We start from the raw sequence: 25,586 nt of genomic DNA, 5'->3' as shown, positions 1-25,586 counted from the left end.
AGAGCAAGCATAAGAACCACACAATCATTTGGCAGAGACAATATTGGCTCTGAGGCTCCTTCACCCCCCCGGCACCAGGATAAAAATGAAGAACAGTCTAGAAGTCTTGAAAAACACAGTATCAGTGAAACAAGATGTGTAGTGTGTCCTAAGGCTTGAGATAAGATCAAAGTCATAAAACTTGTGACCCTTAAGCAGTCATTGAGTTGCTGCAAAGCCTGCTTATGTGTGAATCTTATGTCTTTGGTGAAATCTTATTTCACGGGTAACCTGTGAATTACCTGCTCATCATCCTAAGGAGTCTCAATGAACGGATGTTTGTTGAACCTCTTTTTTGTAAATGTGAGCACTTGATTCCAGGTAGCCAAAAACATTCCAGTTTAAAAGGTTGGACATGGAAGATCTTAAGCTCATAAGCACTGGACTAGATAGAGCCATTAGACTCTTGAGTTGACCCAGGCAGGTCCAGTCTACAGCCCATGACAACTATGAATGCAACCCAACACATTTATAAGTTTTCCTTTTGGATTTGATCCAGGCATATCCCCAGAGATGATAAACAAAGAATGGTGTCCCACTGCAACAAAAACTTCCCTTCCCTCCCTGATCCTGATCCTCCATACCTCTTCCTCGCCACTGGCCCTAGAGCCCTGAGGGAGTGTGGAACAGTGAATGTTATGTCATAGTGTTAGGTGCTCCTGCTAGACTGAGCTTCTGCCAGAGAGTCCTAGACCATCCCAGGCTCAGCCCAACACAGAGTATCAAAATCCACCCCTCCTTATAAGATCTGGCGCTGTAACTATGTTTGCTTTTTTCTTTTCTAGAGGTCACTCTTTCTGGACCAAGCTCGCCAAAAAGAAGAGCAAACAGAGGCCCAATGTTTAGGCCTCTGATCCAGGGCTGGAAGAGACTCCCAGCACCTGTGTCTGTACTCTCTGTGAGAAGCACCAGTAATGGATCAAACTGCAGACTTACACTGGCCAACAAAGTCGCTGTGGTTACAGGGTCCACAAATGGGTGAGAGCAACCCGTTGGGAACTCAGAAGCTATGGGTATCTCTGTATTTGGCTGACCTCCTTGTTCTAACCTTGGCCCCACAAAGCAAAGCCTTAAGTCTTGAGAATATGATTCTACTTAGAAACTCCAAGGGACTGGCGATAAAGCCAGTGCCAGATGTGTTACCAGCATGGCCTAATACAGGCCACTCCATGATGGATGGGCCCAAAATTCAGTAGGAATCATGAATGTATCACAGAGTAACTCATCAGAGGAAAGTAGAAGGAATTCAACCATTGCTTCAAACTTCTGTTAGTCGAAGGTAGTGCTATGTGGGTTGATAACGACATCCTTCCAAGCCGAGTGCCTATGAGCACTTAGCAGCATTCAGATACCTGGGTCAAAGAGCTCTACAGTAGCAACTGGCTTGGGGACCTGGGCATGGACAGTCGGTTGTGGAGATGAGGCCAAAAATCTGATGAGGAACACAGATTCAATTCAGCCTTCTTAATCATGCAGAAGTAGGGCATGAAGCTAGCTGCTCTGGATCAGTAGATAAAATTAGTTTGATGCCTCGGGGCAAAAAAAAAATAAAAGTAGCAAGAAAGAAAGGGGTCAACCCAAGTCTGAACTGTCACATTCTCTTCATCTTTGCCCACAGGATCGGCTTCTCCATTGCTCGGCGTCTGGCCCAGGATGGGGCCCACGTGGTCATCAGCAGCCGGAAGCAGCAGAATGTTGACCGTGCAGTGGCCACATTGAAGGAGGAGGGGCTGAGTGTGACAGGCACTGTGTGCCATGTGGGGAAGGCAGAGGACCGGGAGCAGCTGGTGGCTACGGTGAGGGTACAGGGGTCCAGCTTCTGTGATCCACATGAGGGCAACCGGTTAAAGACTCCATTGCAGGACCTGACCCATCACCATGTCACACAGTCCTGCTTGACAGTCCCATAAACTCCCCTGAAGAGACCTGAGCAGGGAAAGGACATGTTCAGGGCAGGAGGGAGATGTGGAAGTGGGAAGCCCTTTAGGAGGGAAGGAAGCTGCATCCACCCGACCCTCCTGGAAGACCAGACCCTTAGAGAGGATCCAAGCAGGGACAGAGATATTATAGAAAACAAGTCCTGGTTCTTAGCCAGATCTAGAGAGTTCAGGAAAATGGAGAACTGGCCAGTGTATTCCAGGAAAGATGGGTTGAGGAAATGGCAAGTTGGGGTACCTGGGGTCGGAGCACAGAAGCCATCTGAGCTGAAACCCCAGCTCTGTTCAGAAGTTTGCTGTTGGCTCCTGAAAATAAAACCAGCCATTCTCCAGCCTTGCTTGGGGTTGTTCCTCTCCAGGACTGGACCCAGGCATATTCCCAGACCAACAAGAATGGTGTCCCACTGCAACAAAACTTCCCTTCCCCTTCACATGTCTCCTCCTCCCCTGCAGGCCCTGGAAAGCTGTGGGGGTGTGGACTTCCTGGTGTGTGTCGCAGGGGTTAATCCCTTGGTGGGGAGTACCTTAAGGAGCAGCGAGCAGATCTGGGACAAGGTGAGAGCTGGGGAAGCTAAGGAGAGCGGGTAGAGCACCATCCTCAGCATCTGGATAAGCCTCTCCCGCATCGTGTAAGTCCGCACACTGGGAGTAGTCCTCAGCTTCCACACATCCATGCTGTCCTATGCGATCATCTAGAGAAGTGAATGTCTTTCTCCCTGGCCCTTAGAGGCTATAATCCTGAAATTCAACCTTTCCTGGGTTTCCCTGATGGTATCTGCTGTGACCCAAGTGAAGCAGGTACCTTTGGAGCTAAGAAAAGATATTTCAGACTTCAGGATCTCAGTCCCCAGAGACATCAACCTGAACCTCAAGATGTCGCCTTACCCCCATAAAGGCCTCAATAAATTTCCTTGGCAGAAGCATTGTGTACATATTCTACAGTGCATGTTTCCTGCTATGGAAGAACACTAAACGGATTCTATCTCTTCTCTCTTATTTGCTCTGATTTCAGATCCTGGGTGTGAATGTGAAGGCCCCAGCCCTGCTGCTGAGCCAGCTGCTGCCCCATATGGAAAACAGAGGGTGAGGATGAGGAAGTGGGAAAGGGAGGAGTTACCCGGTATGGAACCGGGAGTAGGGAAGCAAGAGTGTGCCAATAACACAAGCACAATAAGTTTGTCTTCCAGACTTCTGGGTCACTAACAGAAATCAAAGAACCCTATCTATTATTGTGCCCAGAGAATACAATGGCCCAGGAATTTGTCAATGACTCTTTTGAAAGGAGAACAGGAATGGGGATGGGGGGTATGGGAACATGGGGGATGGGGGAATGGGGGAAGTGAGGGGGGTACGGAAATAGGAAGTCAGGAGTTCCCACAACTGTCCCGGAATCCAGAAATGAATGTGATTTCTTTCGGCACACAGGAGCGCAGGCCACAGGGACTGGTGGACCTGAGGTGCCGTGGGGCATCTCTGTAGCCTGCTTCTCTGCCTTCTGTCACACGCCGGGACAGAGACGGGCCTGATCAGCTCCGTGTAGTCTCACCTGTGAGGGAGACTGAGCACCGACTTTCTCTCTTTGGATTTCCCACTAATCTCAGTGACTTGAGATGTTTCCTGAAATGTGTTCTCCGGGAGTTGAGCGTTTTTGGGGGCGTGGGGGGAAGGGCAGGACCCCTGTCGCTGCTTTCCCAAGAACTCTTTCTCATTTGCTGCACCGCAGACCCACCCCGTCTGTTTTCCTTTGTCAGCTGGGTGTGGCGGCTGTCTTGAGAGGTCAAGGTCAGCAGCTACCTGGCCTGGTCTTGCTCTCCCTGGAAAACCTAGCAGGTCTCTTCTCTTGCAGCCGCTCGTGTTCTGAAGACGCACGTCAGCAGCCTTCTGTGCCAGCACGGCCCTCACTCTGTAACTCAGAGCGACGAGCCGAGGTTGTTTCTGGGCCAAGTACTTTGCACACACTGCCTTAAGACTCCGCTTCCAGGGCTGGGCATGTAATTTGGCACACGTGAAGTGCGTTCTCAGCATGCATAAAGTTTCCAGGGAGAAAAGAAAGCCAACTCTCTTCCGAATGCACTGCTTCCCTGTCTGGTCCTGTGTTGGCGTTCTGAGTCCAGCAAGCACAGGCCGAATACTTGGTACAGGCAGGGTGTTGTTTCTCTAGACATAGCTCTTGCCTGTGAAATACAGCCAGCACTTCTTACTATGACGATGAAGCCCTGTTCCATTTTCCAGCACAGGCATGCTGTAGGATTCGACTGAACCGTATTTTCAGAAGTGCCACATTTGCAGGATAAAAATGGCCAAACGTCTTTGCCCATATTCTCATTCCTCCCACTCTTCAACCGGACTTTGGGAGCTCAGTCCAGTGCTCCCATGAGGGTCTCTGCCTCTGTTTTCATCAGTTGCTGGATGAAGGTTCTATAGTGATATTTAAAATATCAGTCTGAGCCGGGCAACGGTGGCACACACCTTTAATCCCAACACTCAGGAGGCAGGTGGATCTCTGTGAGTTCGAGGCCAGCCTGATCTACAAGAGCTAGTTCCAGGACAGGTTCCAAAACTACAGAGAAACCCTGTCTCGGAAAAAAAAAAAAAAAAAGCTATTCATCAGTCTGACTACAGGGCAAGTCAAGATCTGGTCCATTCTCCTCTATTGCTTAGGGTCTTAGGTGGCGTCATCCTTGTGGATTCCTGGGAATTTCTCTAGAGCCAGGTTTCTGCTAACCCTATAATAGCTTCCTCAATCAAGATCTCTTTCCTTGCTCTCATCTCTGTCCTTCATCCTTATGGACTATCCCATTCCCTCAAGTTCTCCTTGCCCCTCCTCTTCTCCCCTCCTTTTCCCTTTCTATCCTCCCGTCTCCCCCATCCTCATGCCCCCAATGTTGTCAGGTGATCTTGTCTATTTAGATCTATATATGTTTTTCTTAGGGTTCACCTTATTACTTAACTTCTCTGGGATCAAGAACTGTAGGCTCAATATTCTTTGCTTATATCCACATATGAGTGAGTACATACCATATTCATCTTTTTGGGTCTGGGTTACCTCACACAGGATAGTGTTTTCTAGTTCCATACATTTGCATGCAAAATTCAAGATGTTATTGTTTTTACCGCTGATGTGTGCACCCACTGAAACAGTCTACTTGAGCTAATGGGAGCTCACCAACTCCAGTTGGGATGGGAAGGAAAAAGCATAGGACCAAACTAGTCCCTCTGAATGTGGTTGACAGTCGCATGTCTGGGGCAGGCTGAGGGGCCGCTGGCAGTGGCACCAGGATTTATCTCTACTGCATGTACTGGCTTTTTGGGAACCTATTCTCTTTTTGGATGGATGCCTTCCTCAACTTAGATATAGTAGGGAGGGCCTTGGACCTTCCCCAAAGCAATATGTCTTACCCTCTCTGAGGATTGAAGTGGGGTGGGGTGGGAGGGTATGTGGAGGGAATGGGAGGAAAGAAAGGACTGGGAACTTGGATTGGTATGTATAATGAAAAAAGATAGTTTGTTTTCTTTTTAAAAGAAAATAATAAATTCTCTAAAGAGAGAGAAAAAATGGCCAAACAGTAGTTCATAGGGTGCAGTTCAATCCGATGGCTTTGGATTTTTCTTTTAGCAGCATGGTCCTGCCCATCAGAGGGTACCCTCTGTGGGAGTCCAATACAAACAGACGGAAACAGCCACTGCTGGGGCTGATATGTGGATTATTCTGTTTCCTGATAGCTGACCTGGGCACCTCTGCAGAACCCAGCTGCACAGAACTAGCTAGAAAGAACTAATGAGAGGACTGCATGGGCTTTCAAGTCCGAGGCCTTTAGATGAACGCTCATCACTGCTGTGCGTCCCTACCATTCCCAGTCTTCAGGTCTTTGTCTGCTGAGCAGGAGCTCAGACAGTTAACGGATTCATGAACATAACTGACATAATAAATGCCAGCTCCAAAATAAAGTAAAAAAATCTATGTATTTACTATAATAAGTAACAAGTATTATTTGAAAGTAAAATGACCTGCAGTTTAGTTTATCATATAAGTAGTACAGATATAATTTCATAATTAAATTCAGCTTACCATTTACAAAAATATTAATTTATTACTATTATTCTGGGATCGAAGCAAGCAAAATTGCTTCAATTGTTTTTGAAGAAGGCAGAATTTCATGAAATGAATTCCATTTAAAATGTTTCCATCCAGTCTTGCCTACTTGCTAAAAATCCTAATTATCCTTCTTCAAGACCCAATTTAAATGGAGCTTCCTGTATGCTGGAGAAAACAGCACTCTCAACTTGAAATTCTATACTCAACAAATGCATCTCTCAGAAACCCAGGTTAGGGTTACAGTGTTCCGGGGCAGACAGGCATCAGTCACTGAAGGACATTCTAAGCCACTTGCTTCCTGTAAGAGGAATTAGACAGCCGGTCTGTAAAACCTGTAAAACCTGAGGCAAAAATTGGAGTGAAAGGCAGAGAACATAGTAACATGAGCAAACCAAACCATCTATTCCACAAAACAAAACTGTCTTGGGGGTTTTAGAGAAATGAAAACATACAAACAATAATTTTCACATCAGAAAGAAGTTGGGTTACACTGTTGAGAGATTCGTATGCTGTTTAGACAGAGCAAGAACATTGTATTTTAATTAGTTAAACAGTCTCATTTTCCTTTCTGCACAGACAGCGCCAACAATGGCCATAGAGGACACGATACATTTTTAAACTAATAGGGCAGGGAGATAGAGACAAAACAAACAAAATCCGAAAGAAAACGAAAACAGACAGACAAGAGGGAACTGGGTTGGGACATAAAAATCACAGAATTGAAGGTTAGATGGTAAGGGATTCTTAGTTCATTGGTAAAACTGTTAAAATATAACAATCACCAAGCTGGGGCCAGGGAGGTAAATAAAGTGCCTGCCTCAACGAGCATGGGGACCTGAGCTTGTTCCACAGGACCCACATAAGGAAGCCTTGTGTTTCACCACTGAAGGCCCTAGCCACCCAGCCTAGCCACGGAGGCAAGAGAGCTCAGTGAAACATCCCGCCTCAAAGACAGCGCATGACACCTGAGAACAACACCGAAGCGTGTCCTCGGATGTCCGGACACACAAGCGCTCACACACTCATGTACACACACACACACACACACACACACATACATTCAAGGGAGGAGGCTGGAGAAGGAGCAAGAGAGACTGGGAGCAATATAATACATAAATAAATAAAACCAAAAATGTATTTTATAAAAAATAGTGCTTTTGACAGATTGCTAGTGAAACTGATGAAGGAAAGGACAAATAGTATTCGGAATAAAGACAAAAGCACCACTAGAGATGCAAAAGGCAATAAAACGGCATTAAGCAAATGATAATGCCAACCAGAAAACTTTGTGATAAACACAAGCTGAAATTGTAATGAAACACAATTTTTTAAATCATATACCTTACCAAAATTAATTCAAGAATGCATAGAAAATGGTTCTAGTCTATTTTTTCTTATTTTATTTGGTTTTGAGAACTTCAAACGCTCGTTTGGATCATATCTTTCCCCTCACTCCTCCCAGAGCAACCCGCCCCATCCAGTTTCCTGGATTTTTTTTATTCTCTTTTGTCCTCAACGCAGGGTGGGTCTTCATGTCCACAGCTCTGTGCCGGGAGTAGGTCTGAGTTGAGCTTGTGTAGATCTTGTGCACACCATCACAACAACTGTGCACTTATCTGAACAACTGTCCTCCAGTGTCTGGAAAACATGGTTTCACCGTAGTCATCCAAAACCTCTGGTTCTTAAACTCTTTCAGCAGCCTCGTCCTGGGGAGAAGGAGGTGTGAGCGAGTTGTCCCGTGTAGGCTGAGCTGGCATTCTCTTCACCTTGACCAACTGTGGGTTTCTGCGTCAATCCCCATCAACCACAACAGAAGCTTCTCGAATGAGGGTTGAGAGATCCATGGATATAAATAAAAGTTACTAATAGTCAGTTAGACAGGCAGTGGTGGTGCACACCTTTAATCCCAACACTCAAGAGGAAGAGAAAGGCAGATCTCTGTGAGTTCAGAGTCAGCCTGATTTATAAAGAAAGTTCCAGAACAGCCAGAGCTACATAATAGAGAGACCTTGTCTGAAAAATAAAACAGCAGTAAGTTTATACTATGTCCATTTAGCAATAGCCATAGTAATCCATAGTCAACTTCTTTCCAAAAACAAAATCCAAACGCAGACGGCCTTTCTGTTAATATAACCTGATAAACATTATCGAGGATGTAGAGCAAAAGGAAAATGAATCCTGCCCGGCCTGAGCTGTTCTCCGTGACTCCCATGCCTACCATCCCACAACACCAACTCTATTTTCAGTCACACATAAGATAACCGGGTTCAGCTTATGTTCTGTCCCTCTTTATCTTGCCAGACAAGGTTCCGTGGTCCTGGTGTCCTCGATTGCAGCCTACATACCATTCCCTGTAAGTATGACTCTATGTGGCTCCAGTCAGATTAGAGGAAACTCCCCTTTTTCAGAAAATGGGGTGTATGGAACTAACCGACGTTTAACAGAGGCTTTCTCAGAACTGCTCATAGGCAAAAGAGGCATTTCATCTTCTATAAATGTGTGTAGGAGGAACATGTGCCATCTCTTCTGGACACTGACTTCCAAACTTGATGATCAGGATACTAACCAGGACAGATTCCCCGAGAAGAATGCAGGAAACACAAATCCTCAATTCCAGTCACCCCATCTAGTCCTCTTTCTGTCCTCAGAAGCTAGGAGTCTACAATGTCAGTAAAACAGCCCTGCTGGGACTAACCAAGACTCTGGCAGTGGAGCTAGCACCAAAGAACATTCGAGTGAACTGCTTAGCACCAGGCGTCATCAACACAGACTTCGGCCGGGTGGTGAGGACCAAGGGCAAGAAGCTTGTCCAGCCCCTGAGTTCTGGGCGCCTGCCGCCTCCCAGATATGCCCCTGCACTCTTTTTTTTATAAATCTCTCATATGATCATCCTGACTACAATTTCCCCTCCCTCCACACCTCCAAGTTGTCTGCCCACCACCTCCCCTCTCCTGGAGAGCCACTCCTCCTCTTTCCCTTCAGTAAAGAGCAGTCCCCCAACGATATCAGCCAAATACAGCATTACAAGACACAAGGCCAGGCACCAACACTATCAAGGCTGGACGAAGCGACCCAGTAGGAGGACAAGGGTCCCACAAGCTGGCGAAAGAGTCAGAGACACCCCCTCTCCCATTGTGAGGAGTCCTACAAAAACACCAAGCCAAACAACCACAGCATGAATGCAGGGGTCTAGTTTGGACCCATGCAGGCTCAGTGATTATCCCTTCAGTCTCTGTGAGCCTATGCGACCCCTGCTTAGTTGCTTCTGTGGACCGTGTTCTCCTAGTGGGACCTGCAGTCTTAGGTTTAAACCTTTGGTCTCCTTTTTGCTCAGATGTTCTAGTCCACAGCTTTGGGGATCCACATTAGAATCAAAATCAGGGTCATCCCAGAGTGTCCCCACAGAAGCCCTTTCACAAACATACGGCCTGCCTCATGCAGAGCCCATGTGACAGCATCCTGCATGAACAGGACTCTAACCTCTGACCTTGCCTTTAGCTCACTGAAGACTCGGTCTTTGAGGACCATTTGAAGTACATCTTTGGAATGCAGAGGTAGGTTATCATGAGCAGACTCCCTTGTAGGTCTGAATTAGCATGACCTCAGAACCTACATGAAAGATGAGACGTTAGAGTCTGTTGCTCTGCAGGTCATTAGCCGTTCCCCTTTCTAGGATCTGAAGATCCCCCAAAGGCTTGAGACACTCTGTAGCTCCTCGCAGAGCCCACAAGCCTCTGCTTGTGGATCTTTGCTCGTCCCCACCCCGTCTTGATTCTGCAGCTCCCCACAAGTGCATGGGGCTGATGTAGAGGACGTCAGTGTTTCAGCCTCCTCTCCTCTCTCCATACAGAGTGGGTCAGCCTGAGGACTGTGCGGGAATCGTGTCTTTCCTGTGCTCCCCGGAGGCCAGCTATATCACTGGTGAGAACATCGCTGTAGCTGGCTGGTCCCCCCACCTCTGAGGGGCCTGAGCTCAGGCTCCCCTCCCCATGTCCCTAAGGCCATATGCGATAATGTTTTTAAAAATAAGCCTGTGTTCCAAATGTGTACACTTTGGGTCAAAGTTTTTAGAGAAATAAAACCTCATCAGAAAAGAGTTTGCAATGCAAAACTTGATTAAAAGGAACAAAACAATCTCAGTTTGCCAGAAAACAAAATGTGGGGCTCAGGAATTTTGGGTTAAAAAAAAGAAGGTGTAGTTGGGCAGGGAAAGCGCTAGAAGCAAGGACAGCAAATTGGTTTTCTGTGCGTGTTACTAAATGCTTTCGTGTAGAGTATTTCCTAAAGGGTCCTGTGAGCCTGGTCTCTTAATAGCTGATTCTGCAGCAAAGGGAGCTGAGACTTAGAGGCAATGCTCTGAGAAGACATATGTAGTGTGTGAGCAGGAGCTGAACTCAACTTTGTTTCTACAATAGGGTGGAAGTAGCCTGGGACTCATGCCCAAGGGAAGAGCACTCCCCAGGCTCCTCATCCTCCCATTAGGTTCATAGCTAACTGCTTCCCTGTGCACGCCTGCTACAGTGTGTTAGCTGAAGAAATCCTTTTTCTTCATGAGTTTATTACCTCAGGTATTTCTTATAATTATGGAAATCTAGCTAACATACACAGAATGACAGCTGGGGTTTTCTTTCTGAAAACTCAATTCCAGGGTTCCCCAGGGTCCAAACATTCTCAGATAGTTGACACAAACCATCACTGCCCCCTACCTCGGCTGAGTCAGAAGCATCGTCACCTGAAAGGGACAGAAAAATATATCTCAGTGCCCTTCTACTGATCCTCAGAGAAAGATGTAAGCAAAAAGAGAATACGGAATGGAGAGAGCCAAACGGAAGTATAGAGAAAGGAGAACCCAAGCAGATATGTTTAGAGACCACACCTTTAAGAAGCAACACAAATTCATAGCCAGACCAACTCAGAGAACTCCTACCCCAGATGCTAAATCAGTGAGTGGGTATACTGGATGAATTCCTTAAGAGCACACATCATACACACACATGTACATATGTACACGGAGCAGGTGTACATGGACTATGCTCTTGGAGGACCTCAAGGATTCTTCCTTGACTTAAAGAGAAATATAGTAAGGGAAACCAACATCGCTGGGAAGCTTAAGGGTTTTTGTGAGCAAAGAATGGCTATTGGTAGCTGGCCTTGGAGGCACGCCTTTAATCCCAGCACTCTGGAGGGAGAGACAGGTGGATCTCTGTGAATTCAAGGCCAGCATGACCTACAGAATGAGTTCCAGGATGCTAAGGTAACACTGAGAAACCCCGTCTCAAAAATCTTGAGAGAGAGAGAGAGAGAGAGAGAGAGAGAGAGAGAGAGAGAGACTGAGAGAGAGAATCAGGGTTCTCTAGAGTCACAGAAATTATGGAATGAGAGAGAATACGTGTGGGGGGGGGGCGGGGGAAGAATTTCTTAGAATGACTTAGAGGCTGCAGCCCAACAATGACTAGTTGTGAACGGAAAATGCAATAATCTAGTAGCTGCTCAGTCCACAAGGCTGGGTGTCCCAGTTGCTCTTCTGGATGCGCTGATAAGGGGAGGGAAGCAGGCAAAGAAGAGCCTGTTCTTTGGTTGTCCTCGTATAGCTCCCAGCCGAAGGTGTGGCACAGATCGAAGGTGTGCCTTCCAGCCTCCAGGTCTGGATTAAAGACGTGTTGTCTTCTTCCCCAAGATCCAGATCACAAGCGTATCCTCCATTTCTGTATTATAGTTCATTTCAGACATGGTCAAGTTGACAACCAAGACTGGCATCACCCTTACTTTCCAAATCTGTGCATCCAGCACAGAGCAGTTGAGACAGAGGCCCCTTCCTCCAACAGGTTAGAAACCATTTATTTATAAGCAGCTTCCTGATTTCCATGAGTCCCAAATCCCATTTCAGCTTCCTAGAAGGCAACAGAGGAAGAAAGTAGCTTGGAATAGGTCTAGTCTATGGCTACCTGCCACACAACAGGACCAAGCCAACAACAAGATCAGTTAACATTGAAACACTCACTCAGTGGGTTTGTGATGGCTCTTCTTGGTTAACTACATCTGGAATTAACTAAAATCCAAGCAGCTGAGAGTACCTGTGAGGGATTTTTCTTTAATTAAACCATATGAAGTGGGCAGATAAACTTTTAGTCTAGATCTTTTGTGGTGGGAAGATCCACCTTCAATCTGGGCCACACCCGGTGGAAGTCTACATAAAGGACATGGAAGATGGAAACTCTCTCTTTGTGCCTGGTTGCCCTCACTTTGGCTGACAAGTCCACTCCTTCTCTGGCATTAGAGCCTACTTCTTCAGAATCACATCATATACTAAAGACCAGCTGAGACATCCAGCCTTGGGAACTGAACAACTACTAGGTTCTTGGACTTCCTATTGGATGTCACTGGTAGTCATTGTTGCTTACCAACAATGGACTAGCAGGACCAAAGCCTGTAAGCTACTCTAGTAAATCCAGTGTGTGTGTGTGTGTGTGTGTGTGTGTGTGTGTGTGTGTGTGTGTGTGTAATCAATGAGAGAGAGATTCAGTCTATCAGTTCTGTTCCTCTACAGAACCCGATCTATTACAGGGTTAGGTAACAGAGTCGTTTTAGAGTGGCGGAAGTGTAAGGATGAACTTTTTAGGTAAGTTTCCAATTTGCCAACAGCTACAGTTACTGAAAGTCCTTAAAGCTCAGAGAATATTGAAAGCCCATGGTGTAAAGTACTTTACAAGCGTGTAGAGACAAATACACTTGATTATCTTGACGCATCAATTGTGAAAGGCAACAGATTTGGCAATTCTGCATATAAGACTTTTGACTACCTATGAAAAAAGAAGGAAAATGAAGACCCTGGTTGGTTTCTCCTAGCATCTCTGAATAAACTGACAAAGGAAAATAATGAGTTCTGTAATAACGTTAAAAACTTCTAGCATCTCAAAATGTGGTGAAGGACAACAATAAACTCCGATAAAACCAACCGGCTCCAGATGCGCATAAACAGTCTAAAGGTTTCTAAGTGTGCCCAGGAAGAAAATCTTCTCTCCAGCAGCTACAGAACTCAAGTTGCAGAAAAGCAAACCAAAGCTTTCATTACAAGGTTGACTAAACTATACAGAAAATTCAAATCCCGGTCTTGGAGAGTGTCAGAGGTTAAAGTAAGGGTGTTAATTGGTAAAGAAGAGGATCTTGTAACTTGAGATGGAGATGTGGGGGGACCCTGTTTGAACCCTCAGATTCTCAAAGGTTTATCTCACCTGAGGGAGTAGTCTCCACCCTCAACAGAAGATGAACTCCCACCCACACCCCTAATATACTGCCTTTTCTGCCTTTGATAGAAGAAATTAATCCTTCATTGTTTGCTAAACCAGCAGGACAATGTTGATGCCAGGCAAGATAATACTGAAGTCCCTTAGGGCCCACCAATAGTTGCTTCTAAACCTATAACCCCCTTATAGGCTAAGCAGGCTCCTAGAGGAAAGGTAGGAAACGTAGCCCAAGAGGAGGTGCACTGCACTACTAAAGAACTTACTGAGTTTGCTGATTCACTCAAACAGAAGTCTGCAAAACATGTGTGGGAATGGATTTTAGGGGTATTGGATAATTTTGAAAGGGACATAAACTGGATCAGGCTGAGTTTACTGATATGAACCCACTGAATGGAGATTCTAGGTTTAATATGGAAGCTCACATAGTTCTGTTTGAATAACTGTCTGGAGTATTTGTCAAAAGAAGGCCTAATGAAAAGGAATTGGAACTGCCTGATAACCCTTGCTTAATGTTGATGAACGGATTTTAAAGCTCAGGAACATTGCATTGCTGGAGTGAATATACCACATGAAGCCTAATCCTCCACAATGAGAAGGCCCGGATGGCATGCCCTTCACTGATCCTATAAGATGTACATTGGTGAGAGGGCACCAGCACATCTGAAGGGCTTTGTTGTGGCCCCCTTCCTTCTGCCAGACCTAGGGTTGGAGCTGCTGAATTAAATGTAGTAGACTTAAGTGGGCCCTGAAGTAGCAGGGGTCAGTTGGCAGCACTGAATCGCCAAAAGCAAGGTGATCATAGTTATGTAATAGGAAGCATAGAAAAAGTAATGTCCTTAATGGCCTGACCCACAATGGTCAGCAGATGCAAAGTGAATTTGACGGTAGCGTACTTCTTATGGACCCTTGGTACTGGCTAATCCACCTTGGTGTTTCCTAACATGAAATAGGTAAGAAGTCTACTGCATTTTTGTTTTATTTGTATAAGCCAAAAATTTCTCAAACAAATGGAAGAAAGGTTAAATTGGATCATGGCAAAGGGGACTTATGGCCCATGAATCAATTTTCAGACTTGAGTCAGTTTGCAAAACCAGATCCTTTTGAATGAAGGAGCAACCAGGTTCTCCTGGGGAAGGACCCTGATAAAAATACCTAAACCTTTTGGTTAGTCTTTCTCCAGTCCTTCCCCAGAGGGACCTATGGCCTTTTACAAGAGTAACTGTACCCTGGGGGGAAGGAAAGAGACTTTCCAGATTCTGCTGGATACTGGTTCAGAATAGACACTGATTCCAGAAGACCCCAAGGAAAGCTGTGGCCCTTCAGTTAAAGTAGTGACTTATAGAGCTCTGCTGATTAATGGGGTTTTGACTGAAGTTTGACTCACAGAAAGTCCAGTGGGTCCTCAAATCTATCCTGCGATTATTTCCCCTGTCCTAGAAAGTATAGTTGAGATAGATAAACCTAGAAGTTGGCAGAATTCCCACACTGGCTCTGTGATGAGTGGTGTGAGGGCTATTATGTTTGAAATGGTTAAATTGAAGCATTTTAGAGTCAAAACCAGTGGTTACCTCTCTAAAGGCCATGGGACCTGGAAGAACAGAGTCCATAAAAGAGGCAAACTAAATTCTTCTGCAATAGCCAGCTTTCTTCAGAGCATCAGACAGTTTATATTCTGAGGGCTAAGAGGGGTCACCTGAGTAGAGTGCACAGCCACAAGGGCCAGTCACATGTGGTGAACAAACTGCACATGGAAGAAGCATGCTTTTCCATAGGTGCACATAAACAAAACCAATAGCCAGCTGTAATGAGTCATCTGAAGTAAACTCACACCCATCCTCTACACCTGCGAGGGCCATGAAAGCATAATCCAAAAGCGATTCCACATTTTGAAGAACCTGAGGTCATAGGACTCTTGTTTTCTTGAAGTTTTCTCACAAGCCTTTAGTAGTCTCCTCCCACAACTCCACTGTTGGTTAGATCCTGTCTCAACAAATAGTATTCCCTGAAGGAATTGCAGAAATTAGTGCCACCATCAAGAACTTGAAAGATGCAGGGATGGTGCTTCCCACCACATCTCCTTTTGACTCTCCTACCTAACCAATGCAGAAGACAATTGGATCATGAAGAATGACAGTTGACTATCGAAAAGTCGGTCAAGTAATGACTCCACTTGCAGTTGCTGTGGTGATCTTACCTGAGCAAATTAACACATCTGGTACATGGTGTGCAGCTATTGATCCAGCAAATGCCTTTTTCTTGGTACCTGTACATAAGGAACACCAGTAACAATTTGTTTTCAGTTGGCAAGGCCAGCAGTATACCTTTACGGTTTTACCTCAGGGATAGATTAACTTTCCTGCCCTTTATCATAACTTAGTTAGAAGGGATCTCAATCATCTGTCTCTTCCACAAGGTATCACACTGGTGCACTACATTGATGACATTATACTGATTTGACCAAGTGAGCAGGAGATAGCAACCACTTTGGACTTGTTGGTAACAGGTATATGCATCAGATGATGGGAAATAAATCCAGCCAAACTTCAAGGACCTTCTACCATAGTGAAATTCTTAGGAGTCCAGTGCTACGGAGCATACAGAGATATTCCTTTTAAGGTGAAGGATAAGTTATTGACCTGCACCTTCCCACTACCAAGAAAGAAGCACAAGTCCTCACTTGGGTGTGTTACTCCAGCCCATACACCAAGTGCCTCAGAAAGCTGCTAGCTTTGTGTGGGACCTGGAGGAGGAGAAGGCTTTTCAACAGGTCTGAGCTACTGTGCAGGCTGCTTTGCCGCTTGAACCATATGAAAGGCAGACTCAATGATTCTTGGGGTGTCAGTGGCAGATAGAGATGCTGTTTGGATGCTGCCCTTGGCAGACTCCCTTAAGTTAATCACCAAAGAGACCTTTGGGATTTTGGAGCAAGGCTCTATCATCATCTGCAGACAACTATTTTCACTTTGAAAGTCATCTCTTGACCTGCTCTTGGGCCTTAGTGGAAACTGAACATTCAACACTGGGCCACCAAGTTACCATGCGACCTGAGCTACCCATCATGAGCTGGGTGCTCTCAGCCCACCAAGCCATAAAGTAACATGTGATCAGCAGCAATCCATTGTCAGTAGAGGTGATATATGCATGATTGGGGCCTGAGCAGGTCCTAAAGGCACAAACAAGTTACATGAAGAAGTTGCCCGTATGCCTATGGATTTTACTCCCACTACAGTATCGTCTGCTTCTAAGCACGCCACTATAGCCTCATGGATATGACCTGTAATCAGTTTACTGAGAAAGAGAAGACTAGAACCCAGTTTATTGACGGTTCTGTACGGTGTGTGTCCACCCAGAAGTGGACAGTTGCAACATTACAACCCCTTTCTGGGACAGCCCTGAAAGACACAGGTGAGAGGAAATCTTCACAGTGGGAAGGACTTAGGGCAGTAGACATGGCCATACATTTTGTTTGGAAAGAGAAATGGTCAGATGTGTGATTATTTGCTGATTCATGGGCTGTAGCCAATGGATTGTCTGGATGGTCAGGGATTTGGAAAGGAAATGATAAGAAGATTGGTGAGAAAGACATCCGGGGGAGAAATGTGTGGCTACATATCTTCAAATGGGCAAAGGATGTGAATATACTTGTGTCCCACGTGAATGCTCATCTAAGGAGGAGGAGTTCAATAACCAGGTAGATAGGATGACCTGTTCTGTGGACAGTCAGCCTCTGTCCCCAGCCATTCCTGTCATTGCCCAGTGGGCCCATGAACAAAGTGGTCATGGTGGCAGAGATGGAGGTTATGTGTGGGCTCAACCACGTGGACCAGCACTCACCAAAGCTGATCTGGATACAGATGTTGCCGAATGTCACATCTACCAACACCAGAGACCAACACTGAGCCCCAGATATAGCACCATTCCCCAGAGTGGCCAGCAGGTGATCTGGTAGCAGATTGATTACATTGAAACAATTCCTCTGTAGAAAGGACAATGCTTTGTCCTTACTGGAGTAGAGACTTATTTTGGTTAGTTTACCTTTCCTGCGTGTAATGCTTCTGCCAAAACTACCATATATGGACCATATATTCACATCTTGATCTTCCACAAAATATTGGTTCTCACCAAAGAACTCATTTCACAGCCGGAAAAGTGCCATAGCAAGCACAAGATTATAGAATCCACTGGTCTTTCCACGTTCCCCACTGTCCTGAAGAAGCTGGCCTGATAGAAAGATGGAATGCCCTTCTTAAAGACACAGTTACAGCAGCCTGGAGGACTGGGTTTTTCAGAAGGCAGTAAATGCTTTGAATCAATGTCTAGCATATGATACAGTTTCCCCCATAGCCAGGATCCATGGGTCCAGAAACAAAGGGGTAAAAGGGGAAATAGTTCCACTAGGAACTAGGAACAGAACCACTAGAAAAATTTTATTTCCTGTTCTCATTACCTTAAGTGGCCTAGAAGTTTTGGTTCCATAGTCGGGAGTGTTCCTTCCAGGAGCCACAACAAATATTCCATTGAACCAGAAGCTCAGACATCTTCCTGGACACTTTGGGCTTCTGATGCTCTTAAATCAACAGGCTAAGAAAGGAGTAACAGTGTTAGTAGGAGTGATTGATCCAAGGTATCAAGAGGAAATTGGATTGCATTGCCTCTCTACAATGGAGGTAACAGGAGACTCTTTAGGGCATCTCTTGGAGCTGCCATGTCCTGTGGTTAAAGTCAATGGGAAACTGCATCAGCCTGACCCAGTCAGGATGACAAAGAGGGCAAAACCTTCAGGAATGAAGGTGTGGGTCAGTCCCCCAGGGAAAGAACCAAGACCTGCTGAGGTACTTGCTGATGGTAGAGAAAATAGAGAGTAGGTAGCATAGGAAAGTAGTTATAGATACCAGCTAAGGCTGCTTGGCCAGTTGTAGAAATGAGGCTTACAACTGACAGGAGTGTTTCCATCATATCTTGTTAAAAATGTGTTTGCACAGATAGCCATGTTTTCTTTCCTTGATTTATTTATAGTGTAATGTAACATCAATTAAGAGAATATCAGTGGTTGTCATACCTAAGTTTCAAGATACAAAAAGAATGTCCCTCACAGGACATTGTCACCTATTCTACATTTTATAATATGTTTGTGGTTTTACAGATCATAGTTATTTCATATTAAGTGTAATTATGGCCTTGTTAAACACATAAAGTGTTTGTGGTTGTATGTGGGATAGTTATATCATATTGGGTATAATTATGACCTTTCCATTTCCACTAGGAGACAATCATTGTTGGACTAACAGAATCACATCCTGTAAGCCACTCTTGTAAATCCCGTATATGAATATATATTTATTCTATCAGTTCTGTTTGTCTAGAGGACTCTGACTAATACAGAGTTACAAAAAAAATAGTTGGGGGAGACATTCTGGGGAAGTGCCTGGAAGGAGTGGCAGGAAGGAATTGGGATGTATATGTTCAAGATACATTGTTTACATAGATGAAACTGTCAAAGAATAAATAAAAATAAAGTATTTTTAAGGACTCAATATTTAGATGCTAACTAGTGGAATATCTCTAAGCTTTAGTGAAACACTACAGAAAGCAAAGAAGAATGATACATAATGAGGGTTAATATGAGCCCAGGGCACTAAACACATTTACTAAAATGTCACATAAAATCTACCATTTCATATAATAATGAAAGCTAATAAGCTTTATTTTTTAAAAGAATAATATAAAAGGTTTGATCCTACATAGTCAAGTATAAATACATGCTAATGCATATAGGAGTATATATGTGAATCTATAAGTGGTGGTTTAAATGAGAAAGGCCCCCATAGGCTTATAATGTTTGAATATTTGGTCCTCAGTTGGTGGAATGTTTAGGAAGAATTAGTAGGTATGACTTTATTGGAGAGGAGTTGGAGGAAAGGAAACCATAATCAGAATATAGCATATGAAAAAATACATTTTCGAATTTTTTAATGGGGAGACTTATTAGACTAACTTTCAGGATACAGCCCAGTAGTTCAGCAATGGCTGTCTCACAGTGGAGAGACTGAGGCCAGGTAGTTGTTCAATTCACAAGCCTGGATGTCTTAACAGTCCCAGGCTGACACAGAAGGCCTGGAGGATTCTGGGAGAGCTGCTGGTCTTCTGCCTACACTGGTATACCAGAGCAGTTTCTAATCGTGAGGAGATGCTACAGCAACAGAATAGACAAACTTGCCAGTGAGAGCCAGTGCACGCAAGCAAGAAGCAGAGTTTCCCTCTGCCATGTCCTTTTATCTGGTGCTTCCACCAGAAGGTGCCACCCAGATTCAGGGTGGGTTTCTCCTGCTTTAACTAATTTGGTCAAGAAAATCTCTTCTAATGGGGAGAGAAAAGTGTGAAGGGGAGAATGGGGGGAGCTCGGAGGAATGGGGTGCTTGGGATATAGGAAGGGTGGATATGGGAGCAGGGAAGCATATATCTTAATTTAAGGAGCTACCTGAGGGTTGTCAAGAGACTTGACCCTAGAGGGGTTCCCAGGTTTCCAGGGAGATGCCCCCAGTTAGTTCCTTGGGCAGCTGAGGAGAGAGAGCCTGAAAAGGCCAGTTCCTATAGCCATACTGATGAATTTCTTGCATATCACCATAGAACCTCCACCTGACAATAGATGAAGAAAATGACAGAGCCCCACATTGGATCACCGGACTGAGCTCCCAGGGTCCTGATGAGGAGCAGAAGGAGAGAGAACATGAGAAAGAAAGTCAGGACTGTGAGGGAACCTCCAGCTGGCGACAGATGGGGAAGGTGACTGAGCCCCACATTGGAGCACTGGACTGAGCTCCCAAGGTCCTGATGAGGAGCAGAAGGAGCGAGAACATGAGGGAGAAAGTCAGGAACGTGAGGGGTGCGTTCACTCATGGAGATGGTGGGACAGAACTAATGGGAGATCACCAACTCCAGTTGGAATGGGACTGATGGATCATGCGACCAAACCCGTCTCTCTGAATGTGGCCAACAGCGGGGGGCTGACTGAGAAGCAAAGGACAATGGCGCTGGGCTCTGATTCTTCTGCATGGACGGGATCTGTGGGAGCCTTCTCAGCTTGGTTGATCACCTTCCTGGACCTGGGGGGAGTTGGGAGGACCTTGGACTTAGCATAGAGTGGGGAACCCTGATGGCTCCTTGGCCTTGAGAGGGAGGGAGGGGAGGTATGGGTGGAGGGAAGGGGAGGGAAGGGGGAGAAGGAGGGGAGGGAAGGGGGAGGAGGAGCGGAGGGGGGGGGGGAGGAGGAGGGAAGGAGATGGAAATTTTCAAATATAAAAAAAAATAAACCATGAGGAAAAAAAAAAAAGAAAATCTCTTCTAGAAGTGCCTAGCAGTGTGGGTTTTAGTTCCATATACAGTCCAGCTGACAACCAAGATTAGTTATCACAGGAACCTTATTTTTATGGGAAGAAAACACAGTCAAGTAAGAGAAATAGCTTTTGGGTGGTTGAAATTGACATGAGTTCACATGTCACAGATGGAATCAGCTCTCCAGAGGAGAGCTGCCCAGGGTTACACATGTGTACTACTGGGCTTGAAGAAACCTCACTGAGGACGTTACAGGGTCACTTTCTCTATCGTCAAGAGGCAGCAAACTAAGTATACTCTGTAAGACTCATCCACAAGCTGGAGAAATTTCAATATGTAAGAAATTCCTTTAAAATAGGCAAGGTTCAAGGTACAATAAAAAAAAAAACACTAACAGAAGTACATCTTCTGAAGTCTAGAAAGAGAACGATTAAAAAGCACAAAGATGTGTCATTTTATCTGAACCAAGCTGCAGGACAAAGAGAACAAAAGAGACTTGAAGCACTTTAAATAACCCTCAGATGAAATGGGCGACAGATAGCCAAAATGAGGGATCAACTAAGGTGTCCATGAATGGATAAATGCATAAAGAAATGGGCTGTGTGTACGCAAGAAGACAGTTTGACCACTAGAAATGATGAAATCGTATCATTTGCAGCAACGTAGATAGAATTTCCACAAATTAGGTCATGCTCATACACAAACACATGGATGCAAGTTAGAAAACGTCTGAAGTCTCCCAACACATGGAAACGATAAATATTTTTCCATTTTCAAATAGTTATTTTAATTACCAAGATTTGATTAAACATTGTATACATGTGTGCGAAATTATCAAATTATACCCATAGAGACATGGAAAATCATGTTAGTTAAATTTTATTTTTGAGGATTTCATACGTATATCCAATGAAATATGACCTCACCTATCCTCTATGTTCCCTTCAACTCCCTTCATATCTCCTCATCTCACTCCCTCCCAACTTCATGTCTTTTTTTAATAACCCACAAATGCAGTTAGTGTTGCCCAATAAATACCAATTCTCCCTCCCACAACAACCATCCACTTTCAATCGCTCCTCAGTATGGGATGAGGCCCACAAATGATCCACTCAACCTATGCCAGATTTTTGACCGGCTTGATCTCATGTAGGTCTTCTGCAGTAACCACACCTGCTGTGAGTTCGTGGTTCTGATAGCCATGCAATTTCAGAAAACAGCGTTTTACAGCACCCTCCCTGTTCTTTCGTCCTTTGACCCCCTCTTCTGCAATGGTCCTTGAGTCTTGGTGGCAGTGGTGGCAGTATTTAGAGCCAAGTGTCCAGGCTCTTATTCTCAGGTCCTTGATCAACAGTTTATCTCTCCACTGACTGCTGCACACTGCAAAAAGAAAAGAAAAGAAAAGAAAAGAAAAGAAAAGAAAAGAAAAGAAAAGAAAAGAAAAGAAAAGAAAAGAAAAGAAACCTTCTCTGGCCAAGGTTTAGAGTAGTCAAGGTCTATGGATATAAACATAAATACTTACAAGGCAACTTTACATGCAGCGTGGCCACTTAGCAGACTCTACCCCAGGGCCTAGACTTTCACTGTCATGGAATTTTGACCAGGATTACAGAACCAGGCATGAAATTCCCACCTGTGAGACAGGCCTCAGATTCTATCATAAAGTGGTTAAATACCCTCATATCATCTTACATTGCAATATTGGTAAGCAATCCACCACTGAGCTCCCCCTTCCAACCATAGGTGTAGTACAACTTTTGTGGGATCCTTGCTGCAGTCCTCAGTAGATGCAATGAATTGACTCAAGAATGAAGTCCACAAAGATATGAGAATGGGAAATATAATTATCCTAAGTGACTCACTCAGACAGATAGTAAGAATGGCCACTCCCAAGTTTCACTCCTTGCATCCCAGCTCTGTGTGCTTTACCTACCAATGTTACAATGCACGAGGATCACTGGCTCAAAGTGCATTGCTTATCTGAAGGTCAGCTCCCCACAATGAAGAATATAATCCCTAAATTGTCCCATCTGATCTATTAGTTTTGAGACTCCTGAGTCATATGATTTGTGATGAGCCCAGGGAAGCTCACTGTTCCACAGTGACACTGTGCTTAACTCAAGCAATGTTGTGTGTATCTTAAGGTTAACATTCTCTTTACTTTAAAATTATATTATCTTTAGCATCGGTGTGTATATGTCTGTCTGCAGGCACACACATGCTACCGTGCAAATGTAGACGTCTAAGGACAACTTGCAGGAGTTAGGTCTCTAGTTCCACAGTGTAGGTCCTAGGGGTCAGACTCATCCTGAGGACCCGTGTCTAACATTCTTCGATAATGGTGTTTGTCAAATGTTTAAAACAAGGTAGACGAACTAACACCCAAAAGGCTCACTAATCTAGTGAGGACACTTCTTCAAGGAACACTTTATGTAATCAGTTTTCCACTGCCTTGTTAGTATCATTTTAAGAGTTCATGCCAATTTCTAGTACTAAAAGTAATTCTATAATATAATTCTATAATATATGTATTGTAACGATATATACATATATGCATATGTGTGTGATGGGGATTTATTAGAGGGACTTATAGGCTGTGGTCTGGCTAGTCCATCAATGGCTGTCTCCTGACTGAAAGGCCAAGAATCCAGTAGTTGTTCAGTCCACAAGGATGTACGTCTCAGCTGGTCTCTGGTCTGTGTTGGAGTCCGAAGATGCTGGTTCTAATACCATTAAAGCAATGCCTGAGCAACAGATAGATAGACTTTCCAGAGAGTGCAGGCAAGTGGGCTAAAAGCCAAAGCTTTATGTGGACTGCCTCCAGAAGGAGTGGCCCAGAATTAGGGCAGGTCTTCCCACCTCAAAGGATCTAGCTTCAGAGTGGGTCTTTCTACCTCAAATGGGTCAATCAAGAAAAACCTCTCACAGGTGTGCCCAGCTGCTCGGGTTTTAGTTGATTAGAACTGCAGTTACGTTGACAACCAAGTTGACAAGCCACACAATCACAGCCATAGACAAGGCACCTGACGCACCTTCTGAAACACATGCTGGGGTTTGACAGTGGTGATGGTGTGAGGTGGCACCAGAGGGCTTTGCGCCACGGAGAGCGACTAGTGCTTTTCTCAGAATGGCGCCTCCGTCCTTGTAAGAGCAGGTTGTTATAAAGCAGGCTTGCCTCTTCAGGAAGACTCTGCTTGCCATTCTCCTCCCACCACTGTTGAAAGAGCACAAAAGCCTTGCTGATACCATGCTCTTGAACCTCCAGTCTCCAGAACCAACAGCCAAAATAAACCTCTTTGCTTTATGAATACTCAGAGATTTTGTTCTAACAACAGAAATTGGGCTCTGACAGACTCACCTCAGACCCCTGAATAATGTGTGCTTTTGCTCCAAACTCTAAGAGAACCACCAAGAGGTCTTTCTTAGTGGTCAGAAGTTAAAGGTAACAGTCCTTGCCTTTCTCTCAGAAGGAATATCCAAGCACACGTCAGCCCACTGATGTCTGAAACCGTCCTCAATTTCACAGCCCTTCACTCTTAGTGTTTACTTTCTGCCCTCCAGCATACACACAAATGTTGCACTTAACACTTTCGAATCTGCCAGGTCCAAATAGCATAACGTCACCAGTTGGCAAGATTGTTCTGTGAAATGTCAGGACAATCAAGTTTATTTTAGACTACGGTGTGAAAACTTCAAGGAAATTAACCCAAAGCATAATTACCTCTATCAAAAGGGATCTGCTTCTGCAAACTGAACATATGTAGATATTTCTAAGTTAGGGCCCTGGTTGCCATTCTGGTGTTTGGTAATTATCACTACTCTACGTTTTCCTTTCCTAATTAAGCATCACTGTCGTTCTGAAATCTTATCCTCCGTATCAACGCTCGGAAAACAACTGTCAGATCAGTCCATCTGACCATCAAGTCTGGCCTACAGTGCCTCAGTGTTGTACCTATCGGGCTCACAACACATAGAATAACCATTACTTCAAAGAAAACTCCTCATCTTGAAGGATAACACCCCACCAACATCTCTATGATGCCAGTTTCTGTCCCTCGCATATTCCCTGCTGTTTTTATTTCTATGTAGTCCAAGCTATCCTGGAACTCACAACCTCCCTGCCTCCACCTCCTAACTGCTGGGTTTACAGGTAAGCACCTCCATGTCCACCTCCGTGACTCTTTCCAACACATATTCATACTCTGCCAAGATCTTATCTCAGGTTTACTTAGCCTCCGCTCTTGTCTATTCTAGCCTCCAAGTGCCCATGTGTGCCTATCAAATTCTCAGTCACTGTATCAACGCAGCTTTGTAGCCCAACAGTTTAACGCTCACTCTTCATTCTCCCAGTTCCGGCCATTGTTCTTTCTAGTAGCCAAGCACTGAAAGCTTTATGACAGAGAATGCTTCTATGCAGTCGGCTAGTGTTCCCCCAGGGGGTCATGCTTACACATGATCTAGGTGTATAGCTCTAGAAGTCATGAGAGGGAACCAGCAAACTGGGAGAGAGGCAGGAATCATCTTTCAAGTGTATTTGTCTTGGATCTCTAAAGGAATGGAACTGATAGGATGAGTGGATGGGTGGGGCGGGGAGAGAAAATGCAGAATGAGTATATACCATAATACATGTGTTGGAGTGGCATCAGGCTGTGCTCTGAGTAGTCTAGCAATGGCTGCCTCCTGACAGAAAGGCCAAGAGTCCAGGAGTTGGCTCATCCACAGGACCGGGTGCCTCAGCGTCCTAATCTTGTGCTGGAGCTCCAGGGAATTCCTAGGGAGCTGCTGGTCTCCAGTCTACACTGGAATCTCTACGTTTATGAAAATCAGACTTCTTTGAATCAAAAATAAAAACAAAATTCAGGAAACAGTCAAGGCTAAAATAACTATTACATTCATAGGTTTAGATGCAATTATAGTGTGTTTCTCATTTAAAACCAT

The 25,586-nt window shown here is 44.8% G+C and overlaps 1 protein-coding gene across 1 annotated transcript; it reads left to right on the top strand.

The window, feature by feature from the left end:
• The first annotated feature begins 877 nt into the window (after nucleotides 1-877).
• Nucleotides 878-10,034, top strand: LOC119799978 (dehydrogenase/reductase SDR family member 2, mitochondrial-like). Its single transcript, XM_038309913.1, has 7 exons — nucleotides 878-1,017; nucleotides 1,658-1,835; nucleotides 2,430-2,531; nucleotides 2,989-3,059; nucleotides 8,374-8,425; nucleotides 8,721-8,879; nucleotides 9,882-10,034. Exons 1-7 carry the CDS (start codon nucleotides 878-880, stop codon nucleotides 10,032-10,034), a joined length of 855 nt encoding a protein of 284 aa, XP_038165841.1.
• Nucleotides 10,035-25,586: the final 15,552 nt, after the last annotated feature.

This window comes from Arvicola amphibius, chromosome 13, assembly GCF_903992535.2.
Source record: "Arvicola amphibius chromosome 13, mArvAmp1.2, whole genome shotgun sequence".
Classification (NCBI taxonomy): domain Eukaryota; kingdom Metazoa; phylum Chordata; class Mammalia; order Rodentia; family Cricetidae; genus Arvicola; species Arvicola amphibius.
The sequence above is the reverse complement of the archived record's forward strand: the minus strand, read 5'-3'. Positions and strand labels throughout refer to the sequence as shown.

Excerpts from the sequence above, each read along its gene's own strand:
- LOC119799978 (XM_038309913.1), top strand. The coding sequence starts at position 878 with ATGTTTAGGCCTCTGATCCAGGGCTGGAAGAGACTCCCAGCACCTGTG. Across the intron at positions 1,018-1,657 it reads GTTACAGGGTCCACAAATGG|GATCGGCTTCTCCATTGCTC; the intron begins GTGAGAGCAACC and ends CTTTGCCCACAG. Across the intron at positions 8,426-8,720 it reads CAGCCTACATACCATTCCCT|AAGCTAGGAGTCTACAATGT; the intron begins GTAAGTATGACT and ends TTCTGTCCTCAG.